Source organism: Pongo pygmaeus, chromosome 7 (genome assembly GCF_028885625.2).
Source record: "Pongo pygmaeus isolate AG05252 chromosome 7, NHGRI_mPonPyg2-v2.0_pri, whole genome shotgun sequence".
NCBI lineage: Eukaryota > Metazoa > Chordata > Mammalia > Primates > Hominidae > Pongo > Pongo pygmaeus.
Window position 1 is genome coordinate 42,773,713 of NC_072380.2, and position 17,577 is coordinate 42,791,289.

Consider the following 17,577-nt stretch of genomic DNA (forward strand, 5'->3'; position numbering starts at 1 on the left):
ATATCTATTTATATATACAAAACGATAAAATGGATACCTTGGCCAGGCGCCGTGGCTCACTCCTGTAATTCCAGCACTTTGGGAGGCCGAGGCGGGTGGATCACCTGAGGTCAGAAGTTAGAGACAAGCCTGGCCACATGGTGAAACCCCATCTCTACTAAAAATACAAAAATTAGCTCGGCGTGGTGGTGGGTGCCTGTAATCCCAGCTACTCAGGAGGCTGAGGCATGAGAATCGCTTGAACCCAGGAGGCAGAGGTGGCAGGGAGCTGAGATTGCACCATCGCACTCCAGCCTGGGTGACAAGAGTGAGACTCCATCTAAAAAAAAAAGTGGATATCTTGTTTTGCAGTATACTATTTGTTCACGTCTGCTTCATGTTTTTATTTGCATGCTTTAGTATAAATGTGACATTATTTAACTATTCCCCTTTTTTGCTTATATTCAGTTTTTTGCTTTATAAACAGTGCTGCATTGAATGTCCTTGTCTTTTTTTTTTTTTTCTTTCTCTTTTTCGACATTGAGGCTCGCTCTGTCTCCCAGGCTGGAGTAGTGGCACAGTCTTGGCTCTCTGCAGCCTCTGCCTCCTGGATTCAGGCAATTATCCTGCCTCAGCCTCCTGAGTAGCTGGGACTACAGGTGTCTGCCATGATGCCTGGCTAATTTTTTTAATAGAGATGGGGTTTCACCATGTTGGCCAGGCTGGTCTTGAACTCTTGACCTCAAGGAATCTGTCTGCCTTGGCCTCCCAAAGTGCTGGGATTACAGGTGTGTGCCACCGTGCCCGGCCCCTTGTCTATTTCTGTGACTGTTCCTGTGCCAGCACTGCCCAGCAGAGCTTTCTGGGTGATGAAGGTGATCTGTCTCTGCAGTCTCCTGTGTGGCAGGCACTAGCCACATAGGACTATGGAGCACTTGAAATGCAACTAGGGGAACCGAAGAACTAAAATTTTAATTTAAATTAAGTTATTGAGACAGTCTTGCTGGGTTGCCTAGGCTGGAATGCAGTGGTGTGATCATGGCTCACTGCAGCCTCAACCTCCCCAGGCTCAGGTGATCCTCCCATCTCAGCCTCCTGAGTAGCTGGGACTACAGGCTCATGCCAGCACACTTGGCTAATTTTTGTATTTTTTTTGTAGAGTTTGGGTTTCACCATGTTGCCCAGGCTTAATTTAATTTTAATTAAATTTAAATAACATGTGGCCAGTGGCTACTATATTGGATATTGGACAGTGTAGTTCTGTAGGATAGATTTCTAGAATTGAAATTGCTGAGCCATAGGGCATATGCATTTGCTAAGTAGTACAGACTTGCCCTCCAAAAATTTTGTACCAATTTCTCTTTATACCAATGGTGTTTGAGTGTCCGTTTCCCCACATCCTCAGTTGTTTTTTTTTTTAATTTTAATTTTTATTTATTTCTTGAGACGGAGTCTTGCTCCAGTCACCCAGGCTGGAGTGCAATGGGGTGATCTTGGCTCACTGCAACCTCTGCCTCCCAGGTTCAAGCAATTCTGCCTCAGCCTCCTGAGTAGCTGGGATTATAGACGCGTGCCACCACGCCGGGCTAATTTTTCTATTTTTAGTAGAGATGGGGTTTCACCATGTTGGCCAGGCTGCTCTTGAACTCCTAACCTCACGATCCTCCCGCCTCAGTCTCCCAAAGTGCTGGGATTACAGGCGTGAGCCACAGCACCCGGCCCATCCTCAGTAGTATTTTGACTGTTACCTAAGTTTGAAGTTTTTATGTTTTATGGGTGAGAATGATCACTTGTTTTATTTTGCTTTCCCTCCATGGCCAGTGAGATGGAACTGTGTTGACTGGTTATTTACAGTTCTCCTTTGCCCGTTCAGATTCCTTGCTGCATTTCCAGATGAGTTGTCTTACAACTAGACACATTTGCTTTTTGAAAAATGTCAGTGCAAGGTATCCCCCCAAAGATGATCTTAACTAGACAATATCCTTTACCCAAATTAGGGGTAACTGGGTAGGAACTAGACGGCATGTATGTCAGAAAACATCTATGATACCAACCACATGACAGTTTTATTTCTCTGATGTTATCTTTGTGAGTTGAACCACCATTACCAGAGATAAAGTAAAACAAATGGAAAAGGGGTGAGAAGGGGTGAACTGTAATTTAGTATGAGTCCAATTCACCTTGTGTCTTACTGGAAAGCCCTTCCCTGTAGCGCGAGTGTGGAGGGAGCCTCATGGGCTGACTGTGGCTGCAGGCATCCCTCTGGGGTGTGGGGGATGAATGAGCTGCCCAGGACCCTGGCTCTGGGTCAGAGGCAGGACTGTTCTACCTGCACGTAAGGACAGAGAGGAAGGGGCAGCAGGGGAACCCTGAGGCCTCTTTGTTCCTTGGGCAGAAGTTATTTGTATTGATGGCCTGAAGTGGATGAAAGGGATATGCCTCTAGATTTGTATTAATATTTTATTTTTAAAAATGTGAACGCAAATATAGAAGAAAATGCTCCAAAATGTTAATATTCATTATCTCAGGAAGGTGGAATTATAAATATCCTTATTTACTGTATACTTTTCCAGTTTTCTAAAGCAAGTTTCGCATTATTTCTGTAATCAGGAAAAAGCTCTTAGGACTGTTACAGTTTGGAGGAGGCGGAGGCCCAGCGGCTGCAGGGGCGGGCGGGCATCCCACGTGGAGCACGGTTCCAGCCTAGGCGAGACGCCCTGGCTTCCGCTCGCCGCCGTTAGCGAGGCTACCCCGATGGAGGGTGACGCAGGAGGACGAGTGTTTCCTGTGGTAAGAGACTAACAAGCATGGGGTTTTTCTTTTCTTTTCTTTTCGTTTTTTGAGACGGAGTCTCACTCTCAGTCTGAGACTGGGCGACAGCCCAGGCTGCACGATTTCGGTCCCTGCAACCTCTGCCTCCTGGGTTCAAGCTATTCTCCTGCCTCAGCCTCCTGAGTAGCTGGGATTGCAGGTGCCTGCCACCACGCCCAGCTAATTTTTTGTATTTTTAGTAGACGTCGGGGGTTTCACCATGCTGGCCAGGCTGGTCTCGAACTCCTGACCTCGGGTGATCCGCCCGCCTTGGCCTCCCAAAGTGCTGGGATTACGGGCATGAGCCAAATGTTAAGGGAAGGCATCCTATTTTACATACCAATTTTCCCGCAAGTCACCGGGAGGATGTCATGGTGCATGGCTGACCGTCGTCCTATGCCGAGGGTCTGCTCAAGGGACAGAGGAGGACGGTGCTGTCCTGGGGTTCTGTCTGGCTTCCTGTGCCTGTCCTCGGAGGCTCGCTGTTACCTTTCTGAGCCTCAGCTTCTAGCGCGGGGGCTGGGAAGGGAACTCAGAAGGGGCTGGAGCCGCGCGGCCCCCTGAGCGTTCTTTGTAAACGCTCGGGGTCCCCACGCCAAGCCCGGCCTTCTGCATGCTGCTTCCTCGGCTACCCTTGAGAAGCAAAGCCCCCTTTCCCTTGCCCACCACGCCAGTCCTGGCGCTCAGGTGCTGCCTTCCCTGTAATCCACAGCCCGGTTCTGGGTGCAGGCGTGTGTGTTAGCGCGAGGGGCATTTTCAGATCCTGCGCGCCCTTAATCGTGGCTCCTCTGCGCCCCAGCGGCCTCTCAGGTAAGGGTGGTCGGATACTAGCGCCACTGGCCTCGCCCAGCTTTGAACAAATCGTGGCCGCGCGGTGGTTCACGCCGGGAATCCTAAAACTTTCGGAGCCAGAGGAGCCCTTAAGCCTAGGGATTCGAGACCAGCCTGGGCAACATAATGAGAACCCCGTCTCTTAAAAAACAAAACGAATTGTAAATTAGGACAGGGTGCCATTGGATAGACCTCCATGAATGTCGCTTTTCCTACTGAGAAAGGCCCGGTGAAGCTGTGGCTTAGGGTGAGTCACCAGCAATGTCGGGCTGGGCAGGCCTCCCCTCCTGCCGAGGTTGGGTGGCCTGGAGGAGACGGGGCGCCTCCCGAGGGGGGCTGACTCCAACACGCCCAGTTCCTTCTTCCCCAACATAGTTACCAAATACACTCCTTTCCTCTGGCGGAGTGGATTAAAGGGGGTAGGAAGCAAAAGTGGATTCCAAATGGGGTCCAGTCACGTGGAAGGAAGGTTAAGGACGGGGCTCAGCATTCCCGTGCAGTGTAGGCACAGTCAGCTCTGCCCCTCTCCGGGATCTGGCGGCCCACCTGGGGTGGGCGTCCAGGCCTGGGGCTAGCGGAGTGGAGCGTGTGCTTCCCGCCTTCCGTCGGGGCTCGTAACCCGCCCTGCTCCATAAACTGCCACTCCCACCTGCCTTCCAGACGGCTGCCTCCTGAAGCTCTTTCCCGAAGCATTTCTCCATCGCAGAACTCCCTCTTGAACTCTAAACCTTTATTTCAAGCTGCCTGGCAGACGTCTCTTCTCGGAGATTCTGCAGGCATCCAGAAGTCACTGTTCCCCAAGGCGGAACCTGTGCGCTGGGTGCCCTTCGCACGTGGAGTCTCGGCCGCATTGCCGCCTCTGCTCTGACAATTCCTCCCGACCTCTCCCAGCTCCAGTGAACACAGCCTCGGCGGCAAGCGTTGTGCTGCAGCTGCGTGCCTGTCTCCCCTCTGCCCATGAGCGCTGGAGGCCTCTCTTGTCTTCATTCCAGCAGCGGCCAGGCCGGCGCGTGCCAGGTGATAGGCACTGGTGGATGATGTTTGCTGAACGGAAGCCCTCAGGCAGGCGGGCCTGGTCGGGCCTCCCAGGCCAAGGGGATTTCTGCTTAGGGACCGAGGTTCTCCTTCAGCAGGCGCTCATAGTTCCCTGTGACCACCAAAGAAACACAGACCATTCCTGGCACTTCTGAGCATTTCTTGCAACTCTGAATTATGGTATAATTAACACTCAGTGAGGTGACTTCACTGCTGCAATTGAAAGGGCCAGAGATAGTCATAGTTGCAATTAAACTCGACCCCACCAGGTGCCGCTGTTGTTGCTGCCAAACAGATGCTCACAGCTTCCTCGTCCGTGCTTTCTGCCTGGAGCCCTTTAAGTCCCTCTTTTGACCTCCTTGCCCCACTCCCTACCACTCATTGCCGTCTCTAATCAGCGTCAGGTTTAACCTCTAAATGGCAAGTCGGGAAAAGCAAGGAAATTCTCCATCTTACTCTGGCCCAAATCCCTTTTGCTGTGTAAGTAGATTTTGTTCTAGCCACACGGAGAGCAGATGGTCATCCTTACTGAGTGAAACCCTTCACTTAAGATCATATTGAATTCTCGTGTTTCCTTTATAGAAGCAGGCGGAATGAGCTCTCACCCTCTCTTCCTAGGCTTCCTTTCCAAGCTCCTAATCACCTCTCGTAGTGCTCCTTCCTGGAACTTCCTCCCGGGCCTACCCACAGTCCCCTTTTATGGAGACCACAGCTGTGGACGGGCCTGGCCGCTGATGAACCGGAAGACTCCAGATAAGGTCAGGAAGCCTGAGGCCTGCCCTGGCCCTGGATGAGTTGGCCCCGAAACTTTTTCTCATTCTGGGCTTTCGTGCCTGCAGTGGCCGGCCAGCTCCACGTGTTTCAAAGATCCAGTAAAATCAGGGAAATGAAAATGTTTCAGAAGGGTGGTGGCGGGATGATGGGATGTAGGTGACTTCTTTTTTTTTTTCATAATATTAGTCATGCTTTTTTTTTTTTTTTTTTTGAGACAGAGTTTCGCTCTTGTTGCCCAGGCTGGAGTGCAATGGCATGATCTCGGCTCACTGCAACCTCTGCCTCCTGGGTCCAAGCGATTCTCCTACCTCAGCCTCCGGAGTAGCTGGGGTTATAGGTGTGCACCACCATATCTGGCTAATTTTTTCGTATTTTTAGTAGAGACAAGGTTTCACCATTTTGTCCAGGCTGGTCTTGAACTTCTGACCTCAAGTGATCCACCCGCCTCGGCCTCCCAAAGTGCTGGGGTTACAGTCGTGAGCCACTGCAGCTGGCCTATTGTTTTTTCAATATAATGAAGGATAAAAATATTTAAGAGGGTGACAGTTAATCCAAGAGGAGAGCTCCACTGCCCGCTTATGTAACCATATTCTATGGGTTTCCCCAGTCTCCCATCATGCAGGGAACTGATTTGCTAGCGTCCTTGTCTCTAGTGGTTTTGTTTAACTGTGGTCTCTTTTCTATTCCTTTTCTTCATCATCGCATTAATGCTCTCCTGAGAGCCATCCTCCTCAGGGGACTCACCCATAAAAATAAAGGATTCACCCACAAGAGAGGGACAAATGCTTGCCTGAGGAGCCCCTGTTTGGTGCCAGGCTCTGGGGTGATCCCTTTTTCATGCCGATGCTCTGATTCCTCACACTCCCGGGAAAGGGTCCCTTGGCCCATTTTGTACACAAGAAAACTGGCTCTAATAGGAGTGATGGAAGTGGCCCAGGGTTAGTGAAGCAGGAGCTGAACTCTGAGCCTGGTTCTGCCAGACTCCAGGAGCCTTCAACGCACCGGCAAGTGTGATCCCCCACGGGCAAGCACAGTCCAGCAACAGCCTCGTCCAGGGACGCCTCAAAACTCACTGCACCAGCTACACAGAGGGCTTTTTTGCCACCTCACTTTGTCATCAAATAAACCCAGAGGCCAGAGATCTTTACATGTCATCCTGAACGATGCTGATTTTAAATGTTTATTCTGCAGCTTGAGATCCCTACTGCTTAAGAATTCAGCTTCTTTTAAGAAGGCGAGGTGGAGAGGGCTTATTTAAAAAATTGTCTTGTTGAAAATGAATCCATTGTGTTTAGATATTTGCTCAAAAGTTCATTCCTGGCCTGAAGTGGTGGCTCACGCCTGTAATTCCAGCACTTTGAGAGGCCGAGGCGGGTGGATCATGAGGCCAGGAGTTCAAGACCAGCCTGACCAAGACAGTGAAACCCCGTCTCTACTAAAAACACACAAAAAATTAGCCGGGTGCGGTGGCAGGCACCTGTAGTCCCCACTACTTAGGAGGCTGAGGCAGGAGAATTGCTTGAACCTGGGTGGCAGAGGTTGCAGTGAGCCGAGATTGTGCCATTGCACTCCAGCCTGGGCGACAGAGTGAGACTCCGTCTCAAAAAAAAAAACAAAAAAAACCAAAAAACAAAAACAAAAAAATACAAAAAAAAATTAGCCGGGTGTGGTGGTGGGTGCCTGTAGTCCCAGCTACTCGGGAGGCTGAGGCACAAGAATTGCTTTAGCACGGGAGGCAGAGGTTGCAGTGAGCTGAGATCACGCCATTGTACTCCAGCTTGGGCTACAGAGACTGTCTCAAAAAAAAAAAAAAAAAAAAAGTTCATTCCCTTTGGAAAAGCAATAATGAAGTAAAAGACCATTGTCTCAGAACTCAAGCTCCTCTGACAGCATCCAGATTTTCCCCCCTCAGAGGAGCCCAGACTGCAGGAAAGAGGCATCTCTAGGCCTCCCCATGGTTCTGTCAGGTGGAGTAAAGGGATCCCATGAAAAGAATCGCAGTGAGCAGCACTGCCCACACCGTCTGTGTGAGGTTCCCTCTGTCTGAGGACTCTGCATTATTAGAGGAAGAAGCTGGTGAACTCAGGAAAGATTCTCTGGGTAGAACTGTGGGCTGGTGGCCCAAGACAGGGAGCCTCTGCCAGCGTCCCCTCCGGCTTGGAGATGGTCCATGCTCGGCCTCAGCTGACCAAACCCTCCCAACCACCTCGCTTGGCTCCCTGGGCACTCTGCTTTCCCGCCCTTGGCTTGCAGCACCCCCAGCCACCCACAGGAGCCACCTTGCAGAGGGAGGGGTCCCAGGTGGAGTGACTTCCCTCCCTCGCAGGGGATCGGCTGGCCAGGTGGCCCTGTGCGTCAGATCACAGCGAGGCCAGGCAGGGGTGTGTGTAGGCGAGGCTTCTCCCAGAACTGCCACTGAGGCGCCTGTGCTCAGTCATGAGAATGCTCAACATGGTAAGTGTGGCCTGTTCCCCTCTCACCCCAAGATGCTGCCTCTGCTGTCCTGCCTGTCCTGCCTGCTGGGCTGGGCCGGGGGTCCCAGGTGGCAGCCCTCCTCCCTGGACAGGGGTGGCTAGCGTGTCTCTGCCTGAATCCTGCAGACTGCTTAGGCTGCCCAAGGTTCACCTGCATTGTGTTGTGCTGTTACTTACATAGATTTGGGAGGAAAATCAATTTTTCTTGAAGTGGGGAAATGAAGGGCTTAAACACCAGAAAGGGCAGGCTCTTAGTGGAGATGCATTTTTTTTTTTTTTTTTTGAGATGGAGTCTTTTTCTCTGTCGCCAGGCTAGAGTGCAGTGGCGCAATCTTGGCTCACTGCAACCTCCGCCTCCCGGGTTCAAGCAATTCCCCTGCCTCAGCCTCCCAAGTAGCTGGGACTACAGGTGCACTCCACCATGCCAGGCTAATTTTTTTGTATTTTAGTAGAGATGGGGTTTCACTATGTTGGCCAGGAAGGTCTCCATCTCCTGACCTCATGATCCACCCACCTTAGCCTCACAAAGTGCTGGGATTACAGGCGTGAGCCACCGTGCCCGGCCACAAGATGCATTTTTTCACACCTGCCACTTTGCCTCATCTGTCACCTTCACAGCTCCTAAGGGAGTCGGAGCTTGTGCTGCCACCGCTGCAGAGGATTAAGGGGTTTCCCTCTGGGGGCTCCAGAAGATGCAAGCCAGGGTGTTTTTGGCTGCTTGAGCAAAGGATAAGAGCTGCACTTCCCTGCTCGGTCCTCAGCCCTGAACATGGCAACCGACTACTCCATGAGCTGCTGACTGCAGGTTTCTGAATGCGGGGCGGGGACGCCGTGCCTCCCTTTCCTGCTCACCTGTGTTTTCTGTACAAGCCTGTAACAGTAGTCAAATAAGGGAAACCAACAAAGGGTATGTGAAAAATACAAGGGCCAAATTATATAGCTTTGGTTTTTGTGGAAACTCTGAAAGAAAAATTGTCAATATTGAGAAAAAGGCTTTGGAGGCAAACTTCTGAGGGGCATTTTTTATTATAAATTTAATATGGTTGATTAATGAAAAATGACAATGAAGTACCAAGAAAATGTTTGTCAATATAAAAATTTTAGCAGCATTTCCATAGTTTCAGGCTCCAACATTAGTCGTACTTCCTCCCTCCCGCTATCAAAAAAGAAGAGACTCCAATGGGATGGAGTAGAGCCTGGGGGTGTCCAGCTTTGTGAGGGCCTCAGAGAAATACTCCATCCAGCGTCCAGGATTCTCCCTCCCTCTCATCCCTGAACTGCTAGAATGTCAAAGCACAGAAAAAGCCTCCTTTGTGCTGACACTGGAGACAAGGATCCGTTCTTCAGGCTGCAGGGAGAATTGGGATGGAAACTGACCCTGGACTTGACATGTAGTGCTCAGCCACACCCCCTCACCAACACCTGTGCATTCTCTACTCTGATGACAAGGAAAGGCCACTGCAGGGTGGGCGGGATCTGGGGTGTGGCGGCGGTGGCACTGCTGGTGGGAGCCACGGCGTGGCGCATGCTGGGTGACGGTGTCACAGCCACACGCTGCTCCGGGGCAGGCGTCATCAGTGAGGGTGGGAGACAGACAATGTGAAAATGTAACACTGGCCAACGATTCCCCTGCTTCTTTGGTACTTTCCAAAATTCTCTGATCAAAAAAGTATAAGGGAAGCACACCATTAAAAAATTACAGTTTTACGTATTTACAAAAGCAATGATGATATATTACACAAGAATCAATACACAGTATATGAACAAATCTTTAGTGAAAGCACTTGTGAGCTCCCGTCCCGCTGTCATCCCACAGCACGCGACCTCTGCGGGGTCGTGTTGCCTGTCCTGAAGCTCATTACCTTATAGTATATTAGAAGGGAAAAACATCATTTGGAAAAAAAATCATTTTCCAATCTACACTTTCCTTTTAAAAGGCTTAACATTTGCCATTGAAATAGTTATGTACAAGATTTATTGAATATTGACTTCTAGGCAATGATCTCCACTCCCAACTTGAATATGTTTGAAATAATGCTGCCTATTCTATGGATACAATAGATATTTAATATATAAGTAACTGCACCACATTATGTCACCACGATACCAGTTTAATACATATTATTATGTACAGTAGTTACGTTAGCTCGGGAGGGTGAGTCTCCGCAGCCTGGGTGAACAGTGTGGGATGGAGCCTCCTGGAAGGGAGGCAGAGAGCTGGTCATGAGACAGCCGTGCACGGCCAGGATGTGTATGTGCGGCACGAGGGCACATGTCTCCCACACACCCACATCAGACCATCCCTTTAGCTGTTTGCAGCTGGAAGAAGACAAATCACACATATGGAAGGATCCCATACATGAGAAGAGCCATGACAGCAGCGCTGAACAGCCCAGCCACAGGGACGGTCACGAACCAGGCCACGAAGATGTTCCGAAAGAGGCGCCAGTCCACAGCCTTGCGGGAGCGGATCCAGCCCACGGCCACCACTGAGCCCACCTGTGGGAGCACAGACATTGCAAAGTAAAAACAGGTGAGCCACAAAGGCTACACTCAACCAATGTACGTGGGCTAATCTCAGAAACAAGCTCTAGTACATTACCCAGTCCCCTACATTTGTTAAAGCTTTTAAAATAGCTTAGATTTTAGGTAGAATTGTTTGGGGATTCTTCTTTTCATCATATAGCTCTTTATATAGTTGTTTTATATAGTTGTTTTGAGACAGAGTCTCACTCTGTCACCCAGGCTGGAGTGCAGTGGTGTGATCTCAGCTTACTGCAACCTACATCTCCCAGGTTCAAGCAATTCTCTTGCCTCAGCCTCCTGAGCAGCTGAGATTACAGGCCCACGCCACCACCCTTGGCTAATTTTCATATTTTTAGTAGAGACGGGGTTTCACCATGTTGGCCAGGCTGATCTCGAACTCCTCACCTCAAGTGACCCTCCCTCCTCGGCCTCCCAAAGTGCTGGAGTGCAGTGGTGCAATCTCAGCTCACTGCAAGCTATGTCTCCCAGGTTCAAGCGATTCTCCTGTCTCAGCCTCCTGAGTAGGTGGGATTACAGGCAAGCACCACCACATCCAGCTGATTTTCATATTTTTTAGTAGAGATGGGGTTTCGCCATGTTGGTCAGGCTGGTCTCAAACTCCTGGCCTCAAGTGATCAGCCCGCCTCAGCCTCCCAAAGTGCTGGGATTACAGGCGTGAGCCACCGTGCCCAGGCTGGATTTTGGCTTTAAAAATAATACTCCCGGCCGTGCACGGTGGCTCCCGCCTGTAATCCCAGCACTTTGGGAGGCTGAGGCGGGCGGATCACGAGGTCAGGAGATGGAGACCATCCTGGCTAACACGGTGAAACCCGTCTCTACTAAGAATACAAAAAATTAGCCAGGCGTGGTGGCAGGCGCCTGTAGTCCCAGCTACTTGGGAGGCTGAGGCGGGAGAATGGCGTGAACCCGGGAGGCGGAGCTTGCAGTGAGCTTGCAGTGAGCGGAGATCAGGCCACTGCACTCCAGCCTGGGCAACAGAGCAAGACTCTGTCTCAAAAAAAAAAAAAAAAAAAAAAAAAAAATTCCCTGAAATCGACTGTAGTTAACAGGGAACATTTAAAATGTATCTTGAAATAATTTGAAACTTAGAGAAAAGCTGCAAGAACTCCTGTTTTCTCTTTACCCAAATTCACTATTTTTTGACATTTGCCACAATCTGTGAAGAGACATTTTAATATGATTAAAATATCCTGCATCTTATCAAACCTCACTTTCCCCTTCTGCTAAAGATTTCACAATCCAATGTTTATGACGATGGCTATAAAATGGTGATTTACCAGGCCGGGCGTGGTGGCTCATGCCTGTAATCTCATCACTTTAGGAGGCCAAGGTGGGTGGATCACCTGAGGTCAGGAGTTGGAGACCAGCCTGACCAACATGGTGAAACCCTGTCTCTACTAAAAATAAAAAAATTAGCCAGGTGTGGTGGTGCATACCTGGAATCCCAGCTACTTGCTTGAACCTGGGAGGTGGAGGTTGCAGTGAGCCAAGATCGCGATACTGCACCCCAGCCTGGGCAACAGAATGAGACTCAGTCTCAAAAAAATAAAATAAAATGGTGATTTACCAAACTCCATTCCAATTTCTCACATGGAGTCCTACTTCAAGGAAGAGCTCTTTCCTCTCCCAACGTGTTTTAGGACCTTAATACATAATGACAAATAGTTTTATAAACAGCTGTTAATGTAGTGTCATCCATAATCTGTGAATATCAGCACATGATATCATGTAAGTTGCTCTTTCTTTGGCTAATTAACTGGCAAAAAGATGCACTGTTGCTGCTTTAATTTGCGTATCTTTAATTACAATTAAGGCTGAATTTTAAAAAAATATATTTACTGAATTTCACTCTCTCTAGCTTTCACATATACAAATTGTCGGCTGGGTGCAGTGGCTCACGCCTGTAATCCCAGCACTTTGGGAGGCCAAGGCGGGCGGATACGAGGTCAGGAGATCAAGACCATGCTGGCTAACATGGTGAAACCCCGTCTCTACTAAAAATACAAAAAATTAGCTGGGCGTGGTGGCGCACACCTGTAGTCCCAGCTACTTGGGTGGCTGAGGCAGGAGAATCACTTGAACCGGGGAGGTGGAGGTTGCAGTGAGCCAAGATGGCACCACTGCACTCCAGCCTGGGCGACAGAGTAAAACTCCGTCTCGGAAAAAAAAAAAAAAAAAAAAAAAAATTGTCTCTTCATGTATTTTGTCCATTTACATACTAAAATCTAATGTGTTCCTTATTTATTTATGTGTAGGCTTCACTGAATAATATTAACTCTGTGATATCGAATACACATTTTCTCAAGCTAGTAGTATTTTGCTTTGTTTCACTTTCAGGTTTCTAACTTCATGCAATCAAATATGCTATAATTTTCTTCTGTGATTTATCCTTGGCTTGAATATTTGATAAATATTTAATTCCATTTTATTTTTCTAAAATAAAATTCCATTTTACTCTAAATTTAAGAATATTTTAAAAATATTATTTAAGCCATCAGATTTATGTTCATGTATTTTGAGAGTGGTCTAATTTTGTTTTTCTAGACTGACAGCTATTCAACCTTTCAAACACTTACTGGTTAAATTTTCCCTTTTTTGAAATACATGCTCATACAGAACAGGTTCCATCCACTGCTATCTACTCTGTTCTTGTCCAGGTATCTACTTTTAAAAATTATTGTGGTAAGATATATATAAGATAAAACTTACAGTTTTAGTAATTTTTCAGCATACCATTTAGAGGCATTAAGTACAATCACATTGTTTTGCAAACCATCACCACAATCCGTCTCCAGAACTTTTTCATCATCCCACATGGAAACTGCCCCATAAAACACTAACACCCAGTTCCCAGCCCCTCCTCCCAGGACTTACTCTTGACTTTTGTTTCCTTAATATGACATTATACATCAGGTAAGCCTAGTTCCTCCTTTCAGTTTCCTTGTTAGATCATTTTATACTGCTGATAATTTATTTCACCAAAATGTATTCTTTAGTCTCGTTTTGTAAAATTCCAAGTAAAATCCTGTTCAGGTTGTATTTAGGGAGAAGTGACTTCATTACAACATCTGGTTTTCCCATCCAATAGCACATTACGTCTCATATTCAGATTATCTTTTTATACCTCTGAGCAGTTTTGTGCCTCTTCCATATATATCACTCACATTTCTTTTTTAAAAAATTATTTATTTAGTTATTTAGAGATGGGGTCTTACTATGTTACCTAGACTGGTCTTGAACTCCTGGGTTCAGGCTGTCCTCGTACCTTCAGCCTCCTGAGTAGCTGGGACCATAGGAACACACCATGTGCCTGGTGCCACTCACAGTGCTTATTAGGATTATTCTGAGATAACTTTTATTTTTGCTGCAATTATGGTGGCAGTTTTTTCCCCTCTCGTTACATTTTCTAATTGGCTATTGCTGGTGAGCAAGTGCTGGATTTTTCTATTTTTATCTTGGACTTGGTCACTCTTACAAACTCTAGTAGTGTTTTAGAAATACTGAATATCGGCCGGGTGCGGTGGCTCATGCCTGTAATCCCAGCACTTTGGGAGGCCGAGGCAGGCAGATCACCTGAGGTCAGGAGTTCAAGACCAGCCTGGCCAACATGGAGAAACCCTGTCTCTACTAAAAATACAAAATTAGCTGGGTGTGGTGCCACACACCTGTAATCCCAGCTACTTGGGAGGCTGAGGCAGGAGAATTGCTTGAACCCGGGAGGTGGAGGTTGTGGTGAGCCGAGATCATGCCATTATGGCACTCCAGCCTGGGTAACGAGTGAAACTCCATCTCAAAAAAAAAAGAAATACTGAATATCATCAAATGTCTTTTTGGCTTATATCTCAACAGAGATCTTTTTTTTTTTTTTTTTTTTTTTAAGTGGATTGCTAAGGCATATTATACTGAAGCTGCCTATATACCCAACTTGAGCCCCTGGAAGGGCCTAGCCCTGCACAGCCTGCTGGTGGTGGGTGATGCAGTCCTGCGCTGTCACGAAGGGAGCCCACTTTCTGGTAATCTTGATCAGTTTGGTCCTGCTGAAAGGTTCTTGTATAGTATTCTTTTGTTTTGATACCGAGTCTTGCTCTGTCGCCCAGGCTGGAGTGCAGTGGCACGATCTCAGCTCACTGCAACCTCCACCTCCTGGGTTCAAGCGATTCTCCTGCCTCAGCCTCCCTAGTGGCTGGGATTACAGGCGCCCACCACCACACTTGCCTAATTTTTACATTTGTAGTAGAGATGGGCTTTTGCCATGTTGGCCAGGCTGGTCTCGAACTCCTGACCTCAGATGATCTGCCCACCTCAGCCTCCCAAAGTGCTGGGATTACAGGCACGAGCCACCACGCCCAGCCAAATATTGTTGATGTCATTTTTCAGCATCTTGCTTAAAGTTTTTACAATCAATATTCATCAGTAAACACAGATTTCATTGTTTGTGATATTTTAAATTAGGTTTGGTATTAGGGTTATTCAGTGTACGCCATAGCACAAATGGGAGAGGTTTTTTAGTTTTGTTTTTCCTCCTACATTGTGGGAAAGTTGAGATCGTGTGAGAGCTGGGTTTTTTTTTGTTTAAATGGAAAAGATTCTAATGAATTCATCTAGTCAGCAGTATCCTCACCCGCCCCACCTCTAGCCCCTTTTTGCTTTTTTAGGTGGGAAAAATTATTTTTGGAGAACTCCCTTAATTTCATCCTATTGTTCTGGGTCAGATTTTGCACTTTTGTCTACTTCTTAGGCCAATATTTCTTTGTCATGTATATTGTTGCAGAAAATAATTCACATGGGTTTTCAAATTCTTAGCATACAGCTGTGTGGTTTATTTAATAATGGAAACAATTCTCTTCTCTGCTGTTACGATGTCTTCCTCCTTCGTCTCCCTCTTTTCCTTGATGTGAACTGATATTTTATTAGTAGCCACTTTCCTCTCCCCTTCTTATTTTGTTTTAAATTTATTTTGCTTCTATATTTCTTACAACCTGTTTCCTCAATTCTTACTGTCCTGGACTTTTTACAAAATCCTAATTTTAGTACTTGGTTATTTTATTTTCCCTTTGATCAATTAAACCATTTAAAGATATGAATTTTCATCTTAGCATAACTTGGTTGCCACAGGTTTTGCTATTTGTATCCACCCACAGACACACACATTTGGTTTTTATTATTTTCCAAGAAAGCTATCCTTGTATTTTTCTAAACTCCTTAACTCAATTGTTACCTTAAAAAAGCATTAAAAAGTCTCCATTGGGATACATTCTTATTTCAATATATAATTCATTTCTAGTTTAATTTTATTGTAATTAGAGATCATGGTTAGCACAACTTATGTTTAAACTTTTTTTTTTTAATTTAAATTTTAATTTTTATAAAATAGAGACAGGGTCTCACTATGTTGCCCAGGCTGGTTTCAAACTTCTGGGCTAAGGCGATCCTCCTACCTCTGCCTCCCAAAGTGCTGGGATTACAGGTGTGAGCCACCATGCCAGGTCTGTTTTTAAAATTTTATAGAGATTTTTATCATGGTCTTCTGATTTTAGGATTTTTATAAATGTTTCATGATGCTTGACAGGAAGGCATATTATCAGTAGGGTAAAAACTTGTACATATTTATTAATTATGCTGTTCTAAATAAATGTTCAAATTCTTCATATTCCCACATACTTTTTCTATACTTCATTTATCATACGCTAAGACAGTAATTTCTGAGTTCTTAACAATTTTACGTATTTAGTTATATGTTATTTGATTCATAAAAGATCCAGAGTACTATGTCTTTGCTACTGATCATGTCTTCTGTGAATGTAAAATGGTATTTTTTGCTGTGTTCTAACTTCCCTTTTAATAAATCGAGTGTGTTTCCAGTTTAAGGCCATCATCAGGTACTTATAGCAAAAAATTGTTGAGAAGAAGGGGGACCAGAGAGCAAGAATTAGAAACTAAATTAGAAATTATAATCCTACATTTGAAATCAGTAGTGTTCCCTGTATGCTGTTCCAAATTGAAATGGTGGTTGAATCATCATCTATGTCATCAGTGAGGATTGACAATGTGGGTGATCCACAAACAGGAATAATCTCAATCCACCCAGTATGGAATTAAAACATTCTGCAGAACATGACTTCCAAATTCCTATTAAAGAGCACACACATGAGCAACTGTGCTCAGTAGTGGCACTGTGTGTTATCTGCTAGGGCTAATAACACACAGAAGGGAAGAACGATGAACGAACTGCCGAAACATAACGTCCGAGGATTCTTTTATTTTCAAAACCGGTTTCTATGTCTTCAATTAAGGCTTTTTTTGGGGGGTGCGGGGAGGTAGTTTTGCTCTTGTTGCCCAGGCTGGAGTGCAATGGTGCAATCTCCACTCACCACAATCTCCGCCTCCCGGGTTCAAGCGATTCTCTGGCCTCAGCCTCCCGAGTAGCTGGGATTACAGGCATGAGCCACCGTGCCTGGCCAATTAAGGCTTTTGATCCTACTCAAAGGTATTATTCCAGGAAAATATCTGATAAACTGAGTCCTCTGATATGAAACACAAAATGTATAAAACCAGAATACATACAGAGGGTGAAACTCATCAAACAGACTGTCTTATATATGCCCTCTGGAATAAAATGTGATAACATGACTTTTCTAATTGTTTTTTCCCAAGTTATACATTCAGCTCATATATCACATAATATAGTATGGTTTCATAAATGTTTTGAAATACGCTATGACAAAATTTAAACTATGCACTTAGGCCGGGCGCAGTGGATGCCTGTAATTCCAGCACTTTGGGAGGCTGAGGCAGGCGGACCACTTGAGGTCAGGAGTTCAAGACCAGCCTGGTTAACATGGAGAAACCCCATTTCTACTAACAATACAAAAATTAGCCAAGCGTGGTGGTGCATGCCTATAATCTCAGCTACTCAGGAGGCTGAGGCAGGAAAACTGCTTGAACCCAGGAGGCGGAGGTCGCAGTGAGCCAAGATCAAGCCACTGCACTCCAGCCTGGGCAACAAAGCAAGACTCTGTCTCAAACAAAGCAAAACAAAATAAAACAAATCTATGCACTTAGCCATGTACACTTAGAAGGAAGCATAAATCAATAACATCTACCTAGATACATTAAAAAACTCATT

At 46.5% G+C, this 17,577-nt stretch overlaps 1 protein-coding gene across 10 annotated transcripts in view; it reads right to left on the bottom strand.

The window, feature by feature from the left end:
• Positions 1–8,914: 8,914 nt before the first annotated feature.
• SLC20A2 (solute carrier family 20 member 2) overlaps positions 8,915–17,577 on the bottom strand; it is a 126,466-nt gene continuing 117,803 nt past the window's right edge. For 9 of the 10 annotated variants that reach the window (XM_063668724.1, XM_054499763.2, XM_063668727.1 and 6 more), the window contains one exon: positions 8,915–10,403. In XM_063668724.1, the coding sequence (XP_063524794.1) occupies positions 10,239–10,403 (165 nt within the window). In that variant the 3' untranslated portion in view covers positions 8,915–10,238. The remainder of the gene's footprint in view (positions 10,404–17,577) is intronic. The other variant, XM_063668726.1, reaches the window with a different exon arrangement.